Below are 22791 nucleotides of genomic sequence, written 5' to 3' on the forward strand. Positions count from 1 at the left end.
GATAGGAACTATCAGCTTTTCCTGCCCATAAATACCTTCAACCTTAACATTTGTTTGAGCTCTTTAAAAACAGAAAGTCAGATAACTTTTGTCTGTAGGGGTTGTTACCCTTGCAGGTAGTTCATGAGATTTGCCTGTGGATGAGAGGCAACTTGCTTATCAAAATTTAAATTCTTTGCCTTAGAATAGTTGTTGGAAGCTATCCTGTCCTGGATTACTCTTTGGCTGTTTTTACTACCACTAACAACAACTACAACCCTATTTCACTCTTTCATACCTCTGTGCCTTAGAATTTACCAGCTCAGCTTCATTATGGAATGCCACGTAAATTACACTGATGTATGTAAATACAAAAATGCATGGATATTAACCTTGAAATGCAGGTAAACATTGCTGGGTTATTATGGGGGGGCTAGCAGTATCCTGTGAGGGTAGATTGAAAAAGGTGGGCATGTTGATAGTGTGGTCAGTGATCTGATGTTTCAGAGGGGTAGGAATGGAAACTGTGTGGAGGAAGCAAGAAAGGGCAGGAGATATTGATCATAAGGAAAAACGGAATTCCTGCCTGTAAGTAGCAACCTGACTGCATATGGATGAAGGCGATGCCTCTGCCCGCCTGTGCATGGTGTGTGGTTGCAGGGTCAAGGGCGAATGCTGCTCCCTTTCCCAAGCATTGAAAGTGCACGTGACAAGTAGTTAAAAAGGTCCCCTGTCTTTTTTCTTTTAGAAATAGAAGGTTTCTTGGTCAAACAGCAATCAGGTGATTACCATCTACTGCCCTAAAGCTCTCATTGCATTGATGTTTTGATACAGTGTCTTTCATTTGTATCCTGAACTCTTGCTTGGGGAGCTTTGGGGGCACCATCTAGGGTGGGTCTGTGTGCTCTGTTTTAACAGTCACCATGTTCTGTCCCAGCCAGCTATTTTCCAGTGGTGGGAAAAATGGTTCCCATCTATGCAGAGCTGGGTTTGAAAGAAAAGCGGTAGATATCAAAGGGTAGGGAAGACGTGAAGAATTTTATTATTACTCTTACCTCACCTTCGTGTCTCATTTACATGTTTAACTGGCTCTTGCTTGCCTCAGCTGGTTAAAGCTCCTTTGATTTGCTTCTTCCTGAATAATTCTGCCTTGTTTGATATGAAAAACTATCCTTTTATCTCTCATGAGGCTGGGAAAAGAGAAGGAACCATTCTGCAGTACTTGCTTGCTTACCAAACATCCCCAACTTTCACTCTGCCCATCCCACATGCGCACCTATTGTCTGGGACATAAGGTGGGACGGCTGGGAATTTTACACTTGAATGATTTTCACATGAAAAATGCCTTTTCCTCCTCTGTAACCAAAATGTTCATTACTTGCGCAGCAAGGTTGCTGGCATGGCTCACTTCTAGACTCTGACCGCCTCACCCTGCCTTCCAGACTCTCTGGGTCCTTTCCCCTCACAGTTAGCTTGTCTGCCACGGCTTAATGTTATAGACTGCCACTTCTGGCCCAAGCCCTGGGTCTTTTTGACTGTCCCCCTGAGTCATCTGACCCTCTGCTTCCACACCAGGCCTGCCAATCACTGCCTACACCTGGGGTGTCCTCTTTTGCAATTAAGTCTGTTTACAGAGTTGGACTAGCCAGCAGGGCCTCGGCTCCTTCCCCCCATCAGTAATGGGGCAAGGGCCCCATTACCCCTCCCCCACAATAAAAAAAATGTTCATGGGACCCTTCTAGTTTTGCTGAAAACCTGGTTTTGCATTGGGAAAATCCAAATGATGTTCCCAGAGTTATCTGTCTAGACAGCTGCTGTCAATTGCATTTTGTGGCTTCAAGAAGAAAGCCAGATTGGCAAGAGCCTTGTAGGCAGCCAGATGCCAAAATGGAAACTTGTAAAGCAGTCCTCAGGCAGTGGCTTTTTTCTGGTTATTTTCCCCTGTGAAGAATTTCTCTATTTAAGAACAACAACAAAGGATTCTCCCAATTTTGAAGACTTTTTTCCCCTTCCATAAACACATTTTTTGCAGGGCTAGATATCCATTTTCCAGACATCTCTGCAACTCGTTGAGCCCTGCTTCATGGGTTGTTTTTGGAAGACAAACCATGTGTGATGGCTCCACTTTTGCAAAATACATGTGCGCATGCCTACTGTCAAACATTTGGGTAAGCCTGTTAACCTTAGTGTGGAGTATGATCCACCAATGTGATACTGCGGCTGGCAAAGTGAGCAAAACTCTGGCTTGCATCTACCGATGCATCTCAGGCAAGACCCAGGATGTCATCCTCCTGCTGAACTTGGCCTTGGCAAAGCTGCAGTTTGGAGTATTGCATCCAGTTCTGGGCTCCAGAATTCAGGAAGGACATATGGAGAAGCTTGAAAGAGTCCAGAGGAGAGCCATGCGTGTGATCAGAGGGCAAGGGAATAGGCCTTATGAAGAGAGGCTGAGAGCCATGAGACTCTTCAGCCTGGAGAAGTGCAGGCTCAGAGGTGACTTGGTGGCAACCGATAAGTACATAAGGGGTGTGCATCAGGATCTGGGGGAATGCCTTTTCACCAGAGCACCCCAAGGGATGACAAGGTCCAACAGTCACAAACTCCTGCAAGACCATTTTAGGCTGAACATAAGGAAAAACTTCTTTTCTGTTCGAGCCCCCAAGGTCTGGAATAGACTCCCCCTCAGAAGTGGTGCAAGCACCTACAGTAGACATCTTTTAAGAAACATTTGGATGCTTATCTTGCTGGGATCCTTTGTTGCCTAGCTGACTTCCTGCCCTTGGGGAAGGAGGCTTGGACCCAATGATCTTACGAGGTCCCTTCCAGCCCTAATGTCTGTGAAATCTATGTGGTGTTGGTGATTTTATTAAAAATAGGGGAAAGTGACAGCTGGACAAACTCATGTAATTTAATCTAATTTATAAAGATGTAAGGCTGGAAAGAAACCACCCAGCCATCCTATCCCCCTGCATTTTCAGGCAAGCATTTGTCCAAAAGCATCCATTAGGTCATCCTCTCTGCGCCATCGCACACACTACAGCTACAAAATACCTTCTCAAAAAGCGTTTACATCTCTGAAGCATATCAAGTGAAGAGAGCAGGTGCTCTGAATGTTCAGGCTACTGTAAGGAAGGGAAATTGTTGGGTAAAATAAACCCAGATGATTCTAAGTGGAACATGCTTCATGCTATAGATAATGTAAAAGGCTTCCTGCTTCCCATCCCCCACTCACAACTCCACCCTGTGGTCCTTGTCAACCTGACCTGGAGAAAACCCCAAACTGATGATGAATTTGGCCCAAGCATATAAGCAATACCCCACCAGTGTGGCTTTGTAGAGATTTCTCAGTATTCCCAGTACTGTTGGGAGCAGCAGTCTCTGAACAATCAGCCATGGCTAATGTCTAGCACTTCAGAGGAAAGTGGAATGAAAACAAAAACCAGATGATGTGTGTTTGAATTAATGGGACATATTCTAACCCAGACAACTTCTTGTTCCCCAACCCACAATGAAATTAGTTTAAATGGGGTTGGGGGAGAACAGTATTGCCAGGCTCTTGTGAGTCAAGATTATGAGTCGAGCTCCAAGCTGCCATAGGATTGGCTTAAAAAATTAAGTGTCTCTGACCCCCGACCCTGCTGTTTAGAACACCCCACCTCGAGCTACTTTTTGAGCTCCTTGCATCACACCTTGCACTCCCCTTCCCCATCTCAATGGAGAATTTCTTGCTGATTTCACTGGCTGTAATGGCAAGGAGTGTGTGGGGGGGTGGATTTCCCCCACGTCTGTTTTCCACTAGACTCATAGTTTCATAGTAGCTAGAGTCGGAAGGGACCTAGGTAGATCATCTAGTCCGACCCCCTGCCTTAGCAGGAAAGAGCACCGGGGTCAGATGACCCCGGCAAGGTGCTCATCTAACTTCCTTTTAAAAATCCCCAGGCTAGGAGCCTGCACCACTTCCCCTGGAAGCTGGTTCCAGGCCCTAGCCACCCTGACTGTGAAGTAGCGCCTCCTAATATCTAATCTAAACTTACCCTCCGCCAGTTTGTGACCGTTATTCCTGGTCACTCCTGGCAGCGCACGGGGGAACAGGGACTCCCCCAATACCTGCTGATCCCCCCTGACCAGTTTGTAGCAGGCCACAAGGTCCCCCCTTAACCTTCTCTTGTGGAGGCTAAACAGGTTCAGGTCCCGTAGCCTATCCTCATAAGGCCTGCCCTGCTGACCCCTGATCATACGAGTGGCCCTCCTCTGAACTCTTTCCATATTGTCCACGTCCCTCTTGAAGTGTGGCGCCCAGAACTGGACGCAGTACTCCAGCTGCGGCCTGACCAGTGCCGCATAGAGGGGGAGGATCACCTCCCTGGACCTGCTCGAGATGCATCTGTGGATGCATGACAGGGTACGATTGGCCTTCTTGACTGCCTCCCCACACTGCCGGCCCATGTTCATCGTGGAGTCAATGACGACTCCAAGATCCTTTTCCGTCTCCGTGCTGGCAAGAGGGGAGTTCCCCAACCTGTAAGTGTGGTGCCGGTTCTTCCTCCCCATGTGCAACACCTTGCACTTATCAGTGTTAAACCCCATCCTATTCTCATCCGCCCACCGTTGCAACCTGTCAAGGTCAGCTTGTAGCCTATTGCACCCTTCTAGTGCACCCATATCCCCCCACATCTTAGTGTCATCAGCAAACTTGAACAGGGTGCTTTCTACCCCCTCATCCAAGTCACTGATGAAGATGTTGAACAGTGCAGGCCCGAGGACCGAGCCCTGCGGAACCCCACTGCCCACATCCTTCCAGGTCGAGAAGAACCCATCCACTACCACCCTCTGGGTGCGGCCCTCCAACCAGTTGGCGACCCATTTGACCGTGTGGGCATCGACACCACAGTCTCCCAGCTTTTTGATGAGGACAGGGTGAGAGACAGTGTCGAAAGCCTTCCGGAAGTCCAAAAAGACTACATCCACAGCAACCCCTGCGTCTAATGATTTGGTGACCTGATCGTAAAAGGCCACCAGGTTGGTCTGACAAGACCTGCCACTGATAAACCCATGTTGGTTGCCCCTGAGCATGCATTCCCCCGCAAGGCCCTCCTGGATGTGTGCCAGGATAATCTTTTCAAAGAGCTTACCCGGGATTGAGGTCAGACTAACTGGCCTGTAATTTCCCGGGTCCTCTTTTTTTCCCTTTTTGAAGATAGGGACCACATTGGCCCTCTTCCAGTCCTCCGGCACCTCACCAGAGCACCACGAGTGCTCATAGATGCAGTCAGATTTTTTCTAGACGAAGGTACTGACATATCAAAGAAGCACTTTGTGATTCCAGCTCTTCTCATCCAGGGTCTCTGCTGCCTCTAGTACTGTCAAGGCAGTGTAACTTGGGGCCCGGGAGAACAAAGATCTTGGGTTCTGTTTCTGGTTTTCTCTCTTCTTTACAGGGGGTCACAGCTGTAGCATGAACACCATGGTCTATAAGGACCCTGTGACTTTTTATGTAAGAGCTGCAGTCTCCACCTCAGAGAATTGACCAAATTATGCTTCAGGTCATTTCTTTCTGATGACTAAAATTCCCGGTGCACTGTCAGATGGAAGTAGGATTCTTTTTCACTTTCTGTCTTTAACTCCCACTCTTATATTTCAGTCAAGAGTGAAATTGTCCCTGCATGTCTTTTGGGTTGTTTTGTAAACCTTGTTGGCATCCTTCATGATGAGACTCCAGAGAAGGGAAAAGAGGGGCCAAAATGCATGCTGACACCACAAATTACCAGTACACAATTAAATGATGTCTTCTTAGTAAGTTTTTGTCATTTCCACTTTGCCCTCTCCCTTTCTCCCTTGTTCTAGTCCCCTCTGCAGTTCCTATGATGCATCAGGTGAGCCGCACCACCAGCAGCATCACACTTTCCTGGCCACAGCCCGACCAGCCCAATGGGATCATCCTGGACTATCAGCTGCGCTATTTTGACAAGGTGAGTGTGGGGAAGAAGAAGGAAGGGATAGCTGCCATCCAGGGTGAGCATGGGGCAAGGAAAGGGAAACCTCTCTAGATGGAAGTTCAGCTGGAAATGGAAAGGAGCAAGGGGAACGGAGACACTTCAGATGTAGAGAGAGAGGAAATGTGAGGAAAAGCTGAGACATGAAAGGCACATATAACATTGCATCTCCCATCAGTGTTTTTCAGCTGAGTAAACTAGAGGACACAGGTCGACAGAGGAAAGATCACTGGCTCAGCCAGGAGCTGGGATAAAACCCACTTGGAAAAACTTAGGGCTGCTGAATTCAGGTTATAACAGAGGGACCTGCAGTTCTCAAACTTTTCGCTATGAGGGGTCAGACTCATTTCAACAGCAGTGGCACATCAAAGGAGAATCCCATAAGATATCTAGGCATCCCCTTCTTTGGCTGAATCGAAATCTCCAAGAACCCTTGTGGGGAGGAATGCTTGTCCCTTTGACTTTCATCAGTGCTGCTGTATAGATGACCCATAGAAGTTTGGAATGTATTAGGTGAGGGCATAGGATAGTGTCAGGTCTTGTCTGCTGTTCATTAGGTATTATGCCACCCATTACAGGGTGGCACATGGGGTAGTGTGGTTATCCTCCACCCATGTCAATCATGTCTCCTAACTTGAAGCTTGTTGGGTACAGTGGAAGGTGCTTGTAGAGTGATTCATGCCAACTCCCCCTCCTCAGCTCTGCTCATCCCACTGGGACACATATACACAATCATACATGACTGTTCCTTCTAGCAGGGAGTGTCTCCTCCAGTACAGCTCCTCCTATTGTGCAGCACAGCATATGCTGTTGCAATGGATTCTGGGAGGGAATTGGCTGATAAAGTGGTCACAGGAGGCAATGTTTCAGGACAGGTTGGAAGATTTTTGAGATGAATGGCATCTCACTATGGGAAAGTGTAATACCAAGTGTGACACCTGGGATTGGAGTGAGGAATGAGACGCATTAGCGGAGCTATGTGGAAAGCCCATAGCTGGGATAGCAGGGGGCCACAGAGCAAGAACTATTTTTGGGGAAATTATACTTGTTTCATGAGATGTGTTGAAGGTGGATGGGATCTCACATTTGTCACCTCCACTGATCAGTGATTGGGTTGCAGGCAGAAGATGAAGATAACTCCTTTACTTTGACCAGTGAGACCAACATGGCAACCATCTCAAACCTGAGCCCAGGCAAAATCTATGCCTTCCAGGTGCGAGCTAAGACGTCTGTGGGTTATGGGCCATACAGTGGCAAGATGTATTTCCAAACCCTCATAGGAGGTGAGTGCTGCACCTGCATATGTCTAGTTGTGCTAAGAGATTAGACAGTGATAGGGATGATTCTGCCTCAGGTGGCAGGGGAGGACCTAGATGATCCACAGAGGTCCCTTCCAGCCCTGCTTCTCTATGTCTCCGTGTTCCCAACCTCATGCCTGCAGGGACATAGCTCTCACCTGCACACACTTCTACATGTGCCCAGTGGCTCATGTTCCCAACATCCCTCTGCCTTACATCCCTACTCACATTGTACACCTGCATGCTACTCTTTTAGGGTTACTTATCCAATGCAAACCAAAACATATATTCACAGGCAAAACCCTGTGCTTGGCAGGGTTGCCCTCCATTCATGGATAAAACAATGTGTCACCTGGTGATAGCTCTGTGCCTGGGATCAAAGGAGCTGGGTCAGGATGACCTCTTTACGTGTGCTCCAGTAAACTGAACAAATGAGGAAGAGTGGCAGAGGGACTCAGCCCAGGCACCAGATTTAGCTGGCTGCTTCAGAGTCATCAGATTTGGGGCAAAGGCAGGAGAAATGGATGGAGGGAAGACAGGCTTTCCAGGAGAGGGAGGGAGGGAGATGAGCAAAGGAAAGAGCAGAGAGGCTGAAGGAGGTGATGGGAGTACCAGTCTGAGGGTGGGGGAGGTATCAGGTTGCTTCATGTGGATTGGGGGCTGGAGCTGTTCTTTGGGTGAACAGGCAAGAAATGCTAACAGCCTGTGTCCTCTGCACGTGTGTCTCCCTTGCCAGGGGAGCGCTCAGAGATGGTTCAGGATCGACTGCCGCTGATCGTGGGCTCCGCACTTGGTGGGCTAGCCTTCTTGGTAATTGCTGCCATTGCCATCCTTGCCATCATCTTCAAGAGGTGAATCCCTTAACCTGCTTGTGCCCAGCACCTGCACCCAAGTCCATGGAGCTTTCTTACCCATCCCTCCCTGGCCCTACCCCAGGGGAAACCCAGTACTACTGTGCAGTCATCCAAGTGCCCTGTAGATCCTGTCTTGCTCTGCCCTACCTCGAGCAAAAACCCCATCCATCTTTCCCCTCAGAGGGCCCAATCTGTTGGTAAAACCCTCATGGGGAAATGGATGGGGAACAACAGGGAGACTAACAAGCAGTGATCACTGGATCTTGGCAGCCCAGAGATTGAAATGGCAGCCAAGAAAACTGGAGAACAAATCTAGCAAACAGAGAAACTGCTGGGAGGAAGTATTAAAATCTACTAATGTGGAAGGCAGCTGGGGAGCCCCAAAGTGCAATTAGCTAAGGTTCAAGAGACTTGAGTTCATTTGAAAAAGTATACAAAATTGCACCCTCCATGGCAGTGTGGAGACTCAGTGTTAGTAATGTGGGTTAGAGAAAGCAATCCTCACTGCTGCACTCAAAAGAATGGGGCAGATAGACGGGAGTGTAGAGAGTTGGTCACCATTTGCAAGGAAAAGAAAAGGAAGACAATAGGAAAAAAATAGATGCGTTCTGGGGTGTGACACTGAGCCATGGGGGGTTTTTCAAAGGTGAAAAACAAGAACCCATCTACGTGTGCCCACTGAGATTCACCCAGGTTTGAACTATGTTCTTAGACTCCCCATTGTGGATTTCTGTGTCTTTGGTCCTTTTTGTGCCTCCTGCAAAAAGGGATATTTTAGCTTCTCTTCCAGTTTATAGCAAAGTACGTGTATAGCTGTATAGTCTATTGTAGAAAACTAAACCTAATTTTGTTTATTTCTGGGGTGGTTAACCTTTTTAACATTTGTTTCTTTTGTGTTTTTTCTGGGGGAGGTTCTTTTTGTTTGGGAGAGAAAAGAATTAGAAATGTTATATTTACACTGTAGACCACTTTTGTATCTCTGAATTGTTAAAATATAATTTTATGTTACATTGGAAATATGTGATAATATGTGCACAACTCAATAAAGCATTTATTTTTTTTAAAAAAAAAGAAAATTGAATTAATATGAGCCAAAGCTGTCACTGGGGAGGCGACTAAAAGTATTCTATAAATATATCTGTGGAAGAAGAAATGCCATAGAAAAGTAGGTCCACTTATATGTACATGAGAGAAGTAGTGAAATTAATAGTGGCTTGGAAATGGCTGATGTCTCAAACCTTTGTTATTGTAAATGTCCTTTGGACATTTAGAAAAAAAGAAGCCCTTATAAAAACAGCTGTTAAAAGACTGGATTTATATCTGAAAAAAAATACATATATTATAAATATATATTACACAGTGAAAATGTCAATATACATTTTCTTGACAATATACAATTATTGCATGAGGGATTACCCATGTAATCTAACATTCATTTTTGAAATATGATAGAAAACTAGAGGGATATCAGAAGCCTAAGGAAAAAAGCAAATGTAAAACTGACCTTCAGAATTTGAAAGAACAATGAAGGATCCTGTCAGTTATCATCCTGTAAGGCCAGTTTTTATCCTTGGGAAAATGTCTGAGTACATTTCAAGAGAAAAATAACTCATGCACTTATGTAGCTGTTACAGAAACATACAAAGTCAGCAACGATGTTATTGAATAATGGTGCACAAATATTTTTGATTGATAGAATTACAGTTAGTGGATGGCTGGAGACATATTAATTATCTGTAGTTTAGTAAAGCAAAGTGATATTACCTTTCATGAAATTGTACTCTCAGTTTCCAGTAGGATTGGATAAAAGGAATGATGTGGATTGAAAACTGGCTAAAGAACTAGAACCCAAGGATGAGGATTATCAGCAGAGGGTTGTGTTTATGGAAATCTACATATTGGCATACTGTGGGGTTAGGCTTTGGGCCTGGTCTTATTTAATATGACCTAGGTGAGTTTGCAAGGTAGCATGGTAATGGAGTGGACAGGTTGGAAGAAGCTGTGAATGCCAGTGAAGACAGGAAAGTAATATAAAGTGACTTAAAGCAATTAGAAATATAAGCAGAAAGATAAGAAAATGAGTTGTAACTTGTAAAATTTATTTAAAACACCTGGGGGGAAATGACCTGAAACACACATACTCAGCAGGAAAAGGAAGCTTAAGAAGCAGTGATGTTGACAAAGACAATAGAGGATCGAAATTAGATGCATCTTTGCAAAGAGTATGACAGCTGCAAACACAAGAGTCATCACAACATCATACAGCAGGGAGCTGGGAATTCCTGTCTGTCAGACTGTGTTCAATTTGGGGTACTATTCTACCAGAAAAATAAGTGGTGGATGCAGGTCTGAGAAGAGCAATGGAACAAATAAGGGAAGGATTTCATAGACATTTGGGCTGGAAGGGATCATCAAGTCCTGCCCCAGGGACAGGAAGTCAGCAGGGATCATCAGATCCCAGCAAGATAAGCATCCAAATGTGTCTTGAAGATGTTCAAAGTGGGTGCTTGAACCGCCTCCGGTGGCAGTCTATTCCAAACCTTGGGGGCTCAGACAGTGAAGTTTTTCCTTATGTCCAGCCTGAATTGGTCACAGTGGAATTTGTGACTGTTCGATCTTGTCATCCCTTGGGGGGGCTCTGGTGAACAAACGTTCCCCCAGATCCTGATGAGCATCTCTGATAAATTTATAGGTGGCCACCAGATCACCCCTGAGCTTGTGCTTTTCCAGGCTGAATAGCCCCATTGCTCTCAGCCTCTCATCATAAGGTCTGTTTTCCTGACCTCTGATCATGCGTGTAGCTCTTCTCTGCACCCTCTCAAGCTTCTCCACATACCTTTTGAATTATGGAGCCAAAACTGGACACAGTACTCCAGCTGTGACCTCACCAAAGCCGAGTACAGTGGGAGAATGATGTCCCTGGCTCTGCTTGAGAAGCATCTATGGATGCAAGCCAGCGTTTTGCTTGCTTTACTAGCCGCAGCATCACACTGAAGGCTCATGTTCATCTTGTGGTAAACCATGACCCCCAAGTCCCTTTCATCTGTAGAGCTAACCAGCGTAGCACTACCGAGCCTATAAGGATGCTGCAGGTTTTTCCTCCCAAGGTGGAGAACCTTGCATTTTTCGGTGCTGAACACCATCAGGTTCTTGTCCACCCATTTCATGAGTCTGTCCAGATCCGCCTGGATCGCCCTCCTGTCCTCAGGTGTGGATGCTTTACCACAGAGTTTGGTGTCATTGGCGAACTTGGCCAGTCCTCTTCTGACACCAGTGTCTGCATCATTGATGAAGATGTTAAACGGTATAGGCCCTAGGACAGAGCCTTGTGGACCCCACTGGTCACAGTGCACCAAAACGATTGGTTCCCATCGACCACCAACCTCTGGGTCCTATCACAGAGCCAGTTCCCCAGCCAGTGGATCGTGGTGACGTCAAGGCCGCAGTTAGCCAGTTTAGCCAAGAGGTGATCATGGAATTCCAGATTGACAGCTTTTTTAAAGTTGAGGTATATGTCGTTGATCTCTTTCCCCTTGTCCAGGTGATAAGTCACCTGGTCATAAAAGGAAATGAGATTGGTCAAGCAAGATCTACCCGCAACAAACCCATGCTGGGTATCCCTCAGGATACTGCCTTCAACTAGTCTATTAAGGATGGCCTCCTTGATAATCTTTTCCAAGACTTTCCCCAGGATAGCGGTCAGGCTGATGGGCCTGTAGTTAGCTGGATCCACTTTCCTCCCTTTCTTGAAGATAGGCACCACATCAGCCTTTTTCCAGTCATTGGGCACTTCACCAGAGCACCAAGAACTCTCAAAGATCTGTGCCAGGGGCTGAGCTATGATGCTCACCAGCTCCCTGAGTACCCTTGGGTATAACTCATCAGGGCCAGCTGACTTGAAGGTCTCCAGCCTGTCAAGGTGTTCCTTCACGAGGTCAGCTTTGATGGAGGGCAAGGAGTCTCCCTCACCCAGGCCTCCCTGTCCCATTGGGCTGATGAAAAACTGATGCAAAGTACCCATTTAGCAAGTTTGCTTTTCCTGGGCATCAGTTATCAGTTGCCCCATCCGGTTTAGCAGGGGTCCAATGTGACCCTTGCTTTTCCTCTGGCTCCCCACATATCTAAAAAAGGACTTTTTATTTTCCTTGATATTTGCAGCTAGCTGGAGTTCCATCGCAGCCTTGGCTTTCCTGATTTGCTCACTGCAAGTCCAGACTAAAGAAGAGTATTCCTCCTTGGTGGCGGTTCCAGTCCTCCATCCTTTGTAGGTCTTCCTTTTAAGATGCAGGAGGTCCACCAGTTCCCTGGAGAGCCAAGGGCGATGCTGTGCCCTTTTCCTGCCTTTCCTCTGAGACCGGATGGACTTTGCTTGCACATCCAGGATTGCTCCCTTGAGGAGCAACCACTCGTCCTGAGATCCCCTTTCCATTTGGTTGTGGCCTTTTAGGGTCTCTCTGACAAGCCTTCTTAGCTTGTCAAAGTCAGCTTTCCTGAAGTTGAGGACTTCTGTATTACTGACTGACTTGCCAGCTTTATGGCAGATGGTGAAGGTGATCAGTTCATGATCACTGTCACCCAGCTTTCCTTTGATGGTTAGGTTGCTGATTAGGTCGTCCTGGTTGCCAGTACGAGGTCAAGCAGCGCTTTACCTCTTGTTGGCCTGTAGACTTCCTGCATCAGATAGAGGTTGTCCACACATGAGAGAAAGCTTTATGACTGCTCGGATTTGGCCGAGTGCTCCTCCCATGAGATGTCTGGGTAGTTAAAGTCTCCCGTGACAACCATACACCAGGATTGTGCGGCCTCAGCCAATTCCCTGGTGAACTCTTGGTCAAGGTCTTGACTCTGGGTAGGGGGTCTGTAGTAGACCCCCACCATAGTATCCCCTGTGCCGTGTTCCCCATGGATTTTAACCCAGAGGGTCTCAAGTCGTCCACCATGGGATATATGGGGAAAGGTCAGAACAATTACATCTATGTAGTCTGGGCACATGGTGTCTAAGAGAAGAACAATTTGACAAGTGTAAAACCATGGAGGGAGAGGAATTATCAAGGAAATTCCTTGATCAAGGAGATAGTGCTGGAGGAAATAACCTGCAATCATAGGATGAAATAAAGGGCAAGCTTTCCAAATAGTTGTCTTCATCTGTGGAATCGTATCTCAGGGAGAAGGTAGAAGCTCTTTCACTTGTCACATGAAAACTAGGTTGGACCCAGCACCAATAAAAATTGTGACTTGTAGGAAACAATTTTGAATTGGGCAGTGGGCAGTCTGGAACCATAGTTTGTTTCTTCATTTCCTGACTTAATTGAGTCCTTGAGTCTGCCTTTCCACTGGAGAGCTCACCCCCAGCTCCTTGAAGGTACCTCTTCTGCTGGCCCTGACTTCCTCTTTCTTTGTGCCCTGCAGTAAGAGGCGAGAGACCCCATACACAGACCGCTTGCAGCAGTACATCAGTACACGAGGTAAGTGTTCTCCCAGGATAAGTAGTAGGCATCTGTCTCTCTGCAGGGCTTGCTCGCACCTGTATCCATCTGGGCTTGGTTATGGTCATATTTTGGATGTCTCTTCTCCCTCACAGGACTTGGTGTGAAGTATTACATTGATCCCTCCACCTATGAAGACCCCAATGAGGCAATTCGGGAGTTTGCCAAGGAGATTGATGTTTCCTTCATCAAGATTGAGGAAGTCATTGGTTCAGGTAACATGGGCAAGATGGCAAGCCCCAGGTTTTTGGTTCATAGTTTAGCAGCTCTTGATGTGACTCAACGCACTGCTGACCTGCTGTGGGTGCCAAAACCAACCCTGCCTCCTAGCACACTGCATGGTTCAGTACAGTTACCCTCTGTCTTGATTGGACTCTGCCTTAACATTAACACCTGCCTAGACTTCAGTCTTGGTCCAAGCCCACATCAGAGTCAGTGCTGAGAAGCCAAGTCACGTGCTCTTTTAGGTCCCCCTGTGTTCCAAACTGTTCTCTGATTTAAATGAGCATTGATCAAGAATTTTATCCTGCTGCAAACCCTTTAAGTAGCCGTAGTCCCTGATAGTCCCTGGCATTTCCCTCTCTGAAGTCTATCTGCTGTGGCCGTGGCCCATCAAGAAAATCTAGGAGTGTCCCTCCCACCTCTCTCCAGCTATGCTTCTTCCCTCCATTGGCAGGAGAGTTCGGGGAGGTATGCTTTGGGCGCCTGAAGCCTCCAGGGAAGCGAGAATACACTGTAGCGATCAAAACCCTGAAGTCTGGTTACACGGATGAACAGCGGCGGGAGTTCCTGAGTGAAGCCAGCATCATGGGACAGTTTGAGCACCCTAATGTCATCCGCCTGGAAGGTGTGGTCACCAAGAGCCGGCCCGTCATGATTGTGACCGAGTTCATGGAGAATGGATCGCTGGATTCTTTCCTCAGGGTACCACAAGCTGGACTCTCTCTCACCTACCTTCACCTCTGTCTGTGTCTGTCTGTCAGCTCCATCCTTTCACCTGTCCATCTTCTTCCTCTGTGTCTGTCAGTCTCATGGCCAATATCCTCGGGGTGTGGTGAAGATAAATGTTGAGGCACTGACTGAAGCGTCTTTTTGGCCAACACACTGAGAATCAAAGAAAAGCAGAGCTGGAAGGGACCTTCAGAGGTCATCTAGTCCAACATCCTGCCAGAAACAGGATCATCCCATCCTATAAAAATCCATTGTCTAACCTATTTATAAAACTACAAACTACAAGGCATAACACGCTACTCTGCCACAAGTAAGGCAGGGGGAACATGGTGGTCAGTGTCCTGCTGTTGCAAGGGCTCTTAAAATACACTTGAGAGATCCCTGGAAGACGTCCCCACCCCCTCCTACAGAGAAAGGCAAAACCCCCACAATCTGTACCAATCTGACAATGAGGTAAAATTCCTTCTTGACCCCAAATATGGTGACTGGAACAAAGCAACAAGATCCTCTAGCCAGGAACCTCTGGGCTTAAGCCCCAGCAGGATCATTGGCATACCCCAGTCTTGTTGGCTGTAGCCAACACTCAGTGCTTTTGAGAAGCAAAACAACCCATGATGTGCAGCCACAAGAGAGGAAAGCAATTCCTTCCAAGCCCCATGTGGCCACCAGCAAAGCCCAGAAGCATAGGAAGTACTCATAGTGAAGTATAGGCTCCTAGATCACCCCTGACCAATCCTTGTCCAACCTCTTCTTGAACACCTCCAAGGATGAGGAGTCCATAGCTTTCCCAGGCAGTCTTCTCCACTGCCTGACTGTTCTGACAATTACATTTTTCTGATAGTCAATCTAAATCTGCTTTGCTGCAAATTCAAGCCATGGGTCTGCATTCTGATCTCTACAGCATGAGAGCAAAGATGCTTCTTTTTATAGCAGATTTTCAGGTGTTTTGAACACTGCTATCATGTCTCTTCTACAAACTGCCTTTTCTACAAACTGACCATGCCTAGCTCCTTCAACCTCTTCTCATACAACTTGCCTTCCAAGTCCTTTATTATTTTTGTCACCCATCACTGTACCTCCCTAACTTCTCTGTGTTCTTTTTAAAATACAGAGCCAAAAATTTCACAGTACACTAGATGAGGCTTAACCAGTGCCAAGTAAAGAGGCACTATCACATCCTGTGTCTTGTACCTAATCCTTCTATTGAAACAACTCCAAACTGCATTCCTTTTTTCATAGAACCATAGAAAATTAGTCCAACCCCCTGCTCAAAGTAGGACAAGCCCCAACTAGATCAACCCAGCCAAGGAAAGAGCTGGGTGCTAAAAACCTCCAAAGATGGAGGATGGAGATTGCACAACCTCTCTGGGTAACCCATTCCAATGCTTTACTACCTTCCTTGTGAAATGTTTTTTTTCCCTAAATCTAACCTAAACTTTCCTTGCTGCACCTTGAGACTATGGCTCCTTGTTCTGACACCCGCTGCCAGTGAGAATAGTTTAGCTCCATCATCTTTGGAACCCCACTTCAGGTAGTGGAAGGCAGTTATTAAATCCCTCCCCTCATGACTTTTTTCTTCCAGACTAAATAAGTCCAGTTCCCATAGCTTGTCCTCATAGGTCATGTTCCCCAGTCCTCAAACCATTTTTGTTGCCCTGCATTGGACTTTCTCCAATTTGTCCACATCCTTTCTGTAATGGAGGGCCCAACACTGGACACTGTACTCCAGGTGTGGCCTCTGGGAATAATCACTTCCCTCAATTTCGTGGTATCACTCCCACTAATATAGCACAATATGCTGTTAGCCTTCTTCACAACAAGTGTACGCTGTTGGCTTCTATCAATCTTATTGTCCATGGTAACCTCCCAGGTCCTTTTCCACAGAACTGCTTTTAAGCAGAGAGCCCCCAGCCTGTACTGGTGCATGGGATTGTTCCGTCCTAAGTGCAGGACTTTGCATTTGTTTTTAATGAACTTAATGAAATTTCTTTTGGTCCAGTCTTCCAATTTGTCTAGATATCTCTGAATCCTAGCCCAATCCTGCAGCATTTCAACTTCTCCACCCAGCTTGATGCCATCCTCAATTTGCTGAGGGTGCACTCCATCCCATCTTCCAAGTCAATGATGATATTGAACAAAACCTGCCCCAGGAACAACCCGTGGGGCATTCCGCTTGGTACCAGCTGCCAATTAGATTTTGAACCATTGATTATTACTGTTTGAGCCTGATGATCCAGCCAGTTTTCTATCCACCTTACAGTCCATTCATCCAACCTGTATTTCCTTAGCTTGCTAGCGAGAATGCTGTGGAAGACCATACCAAAAGCCTTGCCTAAAGGCTTTTGTGCAGCTACATCACACTGCAGATTCATATTGAGTCTGGATCCTTCTCTGTAGTGCTGCCATCCAGTTAGGTATCACCAATTTTGTATTGTGTTTTGATTATTCTTCCTGAGGTGTAGCTCCTTGCATTTTTCAGCATGGAACTTCATCATATTAGCTTCAGCCCAGCTTTCCAATTTGTCAAGGTTCTTCTGAATTGCACTCTTGTCCTCCAAAATTTTTTCAGTCCTTCCCTGTTTATTATCATCTACAAACTTGCCCAAGAAGCTTTCTATGCCAGCATCCAAACCATCAATAAACACATAGAACAGCACTGGGCTCAGGAAAAACCCCTGTGGGATTCCACTCAAAACTTGCCATTCTGACATGAATCTTTTTATAATTATCTTTTGCTTGTGGCTATTAAGCCAGTTGTCCATCCATCTTACAGAAGTCTTATCTAGTGCACATTTCTCTTACTTCTCTTATTTGTTTATATGAAAGTCAAATGAGACTGTCAAAAGCCTTGTTGAAGCCCAGATACACCATCCCCACTGCATTCCCTTCATCCATTCAAGTAGTTACGTTGTTGAAGAAAGAGATCAGATTTATTTGATATAATTTGTTCCTAGTAAATCCATGTTGGCTACCTGTGATCAGCCTTTCCTCATCCAGATTCTTGTAAATACGCTCCCTTATAATCTGCTCCAGTAACTTCCCAGGCCTCAAGATCCTCCTTTTTGCCTTCTTTAAAGAAGGGAACTACATTGGTCCTTTTCCAGTCATCTTGTACCTCACCCATCTCCCACAACTGCACAAATATTAGTGCCAAGTGTTCTGAGATCTCCTTTGCTAGTCCCTGCAGTACCCTGGAAATAAGTTCACAGGCCTGTGGAAACACCATAGTCCAAGAGACCCTCCTTAGTTCATAAATATATTATATTCAGCCTAAAGTATTCCCATTTGCTCAGTGCCTACTGTCATTCTGAACTGTCCTTGCACACACTCTCCCAGTGTGGTGGCTTTCAAGCTGCCTTCCATAGGACACTTTCAGCCCCATGAAAACCCATCTCATCAAAATGGTAGGACTTCTTTCTTTCTTTAAACTGTAAAGTTTCCAGTCAGTTATAGTGCATTTCTGGACTGTTAAGAGTTTCCAGAGGTTTTTTTTTTCCCTTGACTGAATTTATGACCCCTCCCCCCCCACATGAGCACATGTACTTTTCTGCTTTTGGTGTGGCTGCATCATCTCTTTATTGAGATTATTTGCCATTAATCCTATCACAGTCGTGCATAGGTTTTTCTAGATTTGGAAGGGCATGGAGGGTTGGAGCCCAGCTATATAGATCAGATGAGAATAGCAGCCCTCAGAGGAGTATTTTGCCATGTCACCAGGGTATCTTGCTGACATGGAGGGGAGTGCACACTGAGCCTCAGCAACTAGGAGTTGATGTTTGCCCAAGAGCTCTATCTTCAGAAGTGGGGGGGTCTCATGTGATACCACTTGTGAGCCTCTTACTTCTTTTTGGTGTCTGTTTTGTTCCTGCAAGTCTTAACTGAACTTAGCCATACATTGCTTTCTTACTTCACGTACCCCCTTCTCAATCTCCCTGGTCAGTGCTTCTCTTTACTGGAGAAGAGCTGCATGTCCAGTGCCTGGGAAGACCTGAATCTCTTGGTGTCCTTGTGCATCTCTCTCCCCACCTGCAGCAAAAGGAAGGCCAGTTCAGTGTACTACAGCTGGTGGGAATGCTGCGGGGGATTGCAGCTGGCATGCGTTACCTCTCCGACATGAACTATGTGCATCGCGATCTGGCTGCCCGCAACATCCTGGTCAACAGCAACCTCGTGTGCAAGGTGTCAGACTTCGGTTTGTCCCGCTTCTTGGAAGATGATGCCTCAAATCCCACCTATACTGGAGCCCTGGTGAGTGATGGGTGGTGAGTGATTCAGGGTCTCCTTTTCCAGCTGCACTACACAGACCTATCATGTTTGCACTGTTAGCTTCGTGTAATAGACCTGGAGGTGCTCACCTAACCTGCAGAACTGGCAATAGGTCATGGATACCAGGCAAGGGGTAACAAGCTTTTTGCTTCTGCCATACCAGTTTCAGCCCATCCTCCACCCTGGGGGAGCTGGAGAAATTGTTCTGTGGGATACCACCCTTCCCCCTTGGGTTCACCAGTTTCAATCCAGCCCAGACCAGTAGTAACCAACAGTCACAGCATTCTGATCACCTCTGCCAAATAACCTGGAGAGGATTCAGTGCAGTTTTTTGTGAGATGAGAGACAAGCCTCTTCAACTGCAGTTGGCATTAACTTGCCCTTTGGCTGACCATCACAGCAGAAAGACCATAGATGGAAGAAATCACAGACTGAAATCCCCTCCTGCCTCCATTTTGGGGAGCATTTAGGCTCTTGCTAGAGATAAAATACCTACTAAGACGACCCCTAACAAGCAGCACCTAAACCAGTCATGGCACATGAAGATCTGACACATCCCTGTATTCACTGCAGGAGAACTCGGACAGGGGCAGGGGGTTGCCTCCCAGGGAGCAAAGGCCAAATGAAGAGCCAGCAGCTGAGGGGGGAGACAGAAGTTGGGGTCACGTGGTCTGAGCAGGGCCAGGAGCAGGGAGTGCTTGGCTATTCTAGCAGGTGGGGGGTCAGGTGGGAAGAAGAAGGAAATCAGGAGCTTCTCACCATGAACATGTGTCCTTGGAGGAGGAGAAAGAGGGACTGGAACGTTCAAAGGAGTCAAGGGGTCTTCATATGGCCAACTCCAGTTGACTTACAATGGGAGTCACTCCCTCGTAACCTTAAGAGAAACCCAGCCATTGGGGCAAAACACCATTGGGCAATAGGATTGATTCTGTTCCTGGTCATGTGAACAGGATGGGCTAGGGCCCTAAGCACAACTTTAGCCAACACCAGATCAGTCAAGAGCTGACCCCCATGTACTGGGCCAGGCTGACCTCAAACGACTATCTCCATGCCTCATTGACTATCTACTTTCTCTCTCCCATCTGCTTTCCCTGTCCCATTGCTCTTCAGGGTGGCAAGATCCCCATTCGCTGGACTGCCCCTGAAGCCATCCAGTACCGGAAGTTCACATCCTCCAGTGATGTGTGGAGCTATGGCATCGTCATGTGGGAAGTGATGTCCTATGGCGAGAGGCCATACTGGGACATGTCCAACCAGGATGTAAGTTCTGGCAGGTTGAGAAAGGTCTGCAGCAGGTCAGGAATACCCTTCTTGCCCTACAGAGAGCACAGGCCCATGTGTGTGGCTGTGCCTGAAGCCTTTGTCCTGAAATGGTTCTTTCTTTCCTGCAGGTAATTAATGCCATTGACCAGGATTATCGCCTACCACCACCTCCTGACTGCCCCACTGTCTTGCACTTGCTCATGCTCGACTGCTGGCAAAAGGAGCGAATCCAGAGGCCCAAATTTGAACAGATAGTTAGTGCTCTGGACAAGATGATCCGCAAGCCCTCTGCTCTCAAAGCCACTGGCACAGGGAGCAGCAGGTGAGACAGAGCCATGGGCAGGGGGCATGTGGGATGCAGGCTGGGACCATAAGCACTAAGCAAGATTTGGGGGGCCAGGGATTGAATTTAAAGGCAGAGATCAACTGGGCAGAAAAAAGTGGGAATGTAACCAGGGCCTGGTATACTTTCCAGCTGGGGCTGGGGGTGATCTCAGGATGAGGAGGGGTACCCAGCGGGAAGGGTACAGAGGAAAGGGAACTGTCAGCTGAAACCAGGATCTGCATGTTTCTTGCATCTGATATTTTCCCATCTGCTTTTCCCAGCCTGATGAAACCAGATGCAGGAGGTCAGCAGCGGGGAGGTCCCTGGGGGTGAATGCAGCCAGGATTAGATGGCTGCAGAGTTGATGACGGAAACACGTCCTGCTGGCCCAGAGAGATTTTCCCATGGGTATAAAGCCTCTGCCCCATGCAGCACAGTCCATGGCTGGGGGAGGGGAGAGTTCAGGGTTGTGCTCAGTTTATTAAACATTGATATATAAAGAGATTTTTAGCCTGGGGCAGGCTCAAAGGGCAGGAAGACCAGAAGATCCCATCTGGAAATGTTGGGTTCTTTGGCCTTTGGCTACTGCTTCACCGGTGCTTTCTTTGATGGAGGATAGTGCTAGAGCTCTTAAGAACTGCTCTGTACCCTGTAGGTAGCTGCTTGCTGTTTATTTGAAAGGGTGCAGCTCATGGAGGGGAACTGGTCCTGCAGCTGGAGAGCTGCAGGGCTTTGATGTGGGATTACCTTCCATTTGCCCCATTTCACTGGTATGGGAAAGCCTCCACAGCCCTCAGCAAGCCAGCATATCAGGTTCTAGCAAGTGCTGAAGAGCCCAAGGCAACTGAGCATGCTTTCCCACTGGTCTCTGTGATTGGGTCTGGTGTGGAGGGAACCACTGAGGATGCAGCAGCATGTTCTGGATGTTTTTAGAGGGCTAGGAAGTTGACAATGTGGACCCAGAACCTCAGATAGGTGATTACATAGCTGCCAAGACAGGGGTGCAGTATATATCAATGTCCATCCATGTTCCATATGGCTTTGGATTTGTCTTCCATCTCCCTGAGGCCACCTGAACCAAGTATTATGGTTGGCTGATAGTTGTTGGCCACGTTAACCTTGAGAACTCGCTTCCTTTGCAGGCCATCCCAGCCCCTGCTGAGCAACTCACCCCCAGACTTCCCTTCACTCACCAGTGCCCATGAATGGCTGGACGCCATCAAGATGGGCCGCTACAAGGAGAATTTTGACCAGGCTGGTCTGACCACATTTGACATCATCTCACGCATGACACTAGAGTAAGTAGAGCCAGCTTGGACGCAGGGGGCACTGAGAATTCAGGGCTTTCCGTGGAGGGCTGGGGCAGGCAGAATAGGGAGCCCCTACAGGATCACCTGGGGGGTCAGTCTAAAGGGGAAAGGAATCCAGGGGAGCTGCTTGTATTTTAAAGAAACCTTACTGAGGGTGCAGGAACAAACCATCCCGATATGCAGGAAGAATAGCAAATATGGCAGGAGACCATTTTGGCTTAGCAGAGAACGTAAACACAAAAAAGAAAGCTTACAAGAAGTGGAAGCTTGGATAGATGACTAGGGAGGAGTACAAAAGTATTGCTCAGGTATGCAAGGGAGAAATCAGGAAGGCCAAAGTACAATTCGAATTGTAGCTAGCAAGGGATGTGAAGGGTAGCAAGAAGGGTTTCTACAAGTATGTTAGCAACAAGAGGAAGATCAGGGAAAGTGTGGGTCCCTTACTGAATGGGGGAGGCAGCCTAGTGACAGATGATGCAGAAAAGGCTGAAGTGCTCACTGCTTCTTTTACTTCAGTCTTCACAGGCAAGGTCAGCTCCCAGACTACTGCACCGGGCAGCACAGTTTGGGGCAAAGGTGAACAGCTCTCAGTGGTGAAGGAGCAGGTTAGGGACTATTTAGAAAAGCTGGACATGTACAAGTCCATGGGGCTGGGTGCAATACATCTGAGGGTGCAAAGGGAGTTGGCTGGTGTGATTGTAGAGCCTCTGGCCATTAGCTTTGAATACTCGGAGTGATCAGGGGTGGTTGTCTGGGATGACAGCAAAAGGACAAATATAGTGACCATCCTTTAAAAAGGGAAGAAGGAGGATCCAGGGGAACTACAGACCAATCAGCCTCACCTCAGTCCTTGGAAAAATTATGGAGCAGGTCCTGAAGGAATCCATTTTAAGCACTTGGAGCAGAAGAAAGTGATCAGGCACAGTCAACATGGATTCAGAAAGAGCAAGTCAAGTCATGCCTGACCAATCTGATTGCTGTGTATGATGAGAAGACTGGCTCTGTGGATGCAGGGAAAGCAGTGAATGTGCTATACCTTGACTTTAGCAAGGCATTTAATATGGTC

The 22791-nt window shown here is 47.1% G+C and overlaps 1 protein-coding gene across 1 annotated transcript in view; it reads left to right on the forward strand.

Moving 5' to 3' along the window:
- LOC149866686 (ephrin type-B receptor 5) overlaps positions 1-22791 on the forward strand; it is a 118443-nt gene that overhangs the window by 93039 nt on the left and 2613 nt on the right. The window contains exons 7-16 of the mRNA XM_090044015.1: positions 5824-5948; positions 7093-7255; positions 8007-8121; positions 13534-13589; positions 13706-13825; positions 14287-14534; positions 18594-18809; positions 19938-20087; positions 20219-20412; positions 21558-21713. Coding sequence (XP_089900141.1) covers positions 5824-5948; positions 7093-7255; positions 8007-8121; positions 13534-13589; positions 13706-13825; positions 14287-14534; positions 18594-18809; positions 19938-20087; positions 20219-20412; positions 21558-21713 — 1543 coding nt within the window. The remainder of the gene's footprint in view (positions 1-5823; positions 5949-7092; positions 7256-8006; positions 8122-13533; positions 13590-13705; positions 13826-14286; positions 14535-18593; positions 18810-19937; positions 20088-20218; positions 20413-21557; positions 21714-22791) is intronic.

Source organism: Crocodylus siamensis, chromosome 4, assembly GCF_052110815.1.
Source record: "Crocodylus siamensis isolate JL-2025a chromosome 4, ASM5211081v1, whole genome shotgun sequence".
Taxonomy (NCBI): Eukaryota; Metazoa; Chordata; order Crocodylia; family Crocodylidae; genus Crocodylus; species Crocodylus siamensis.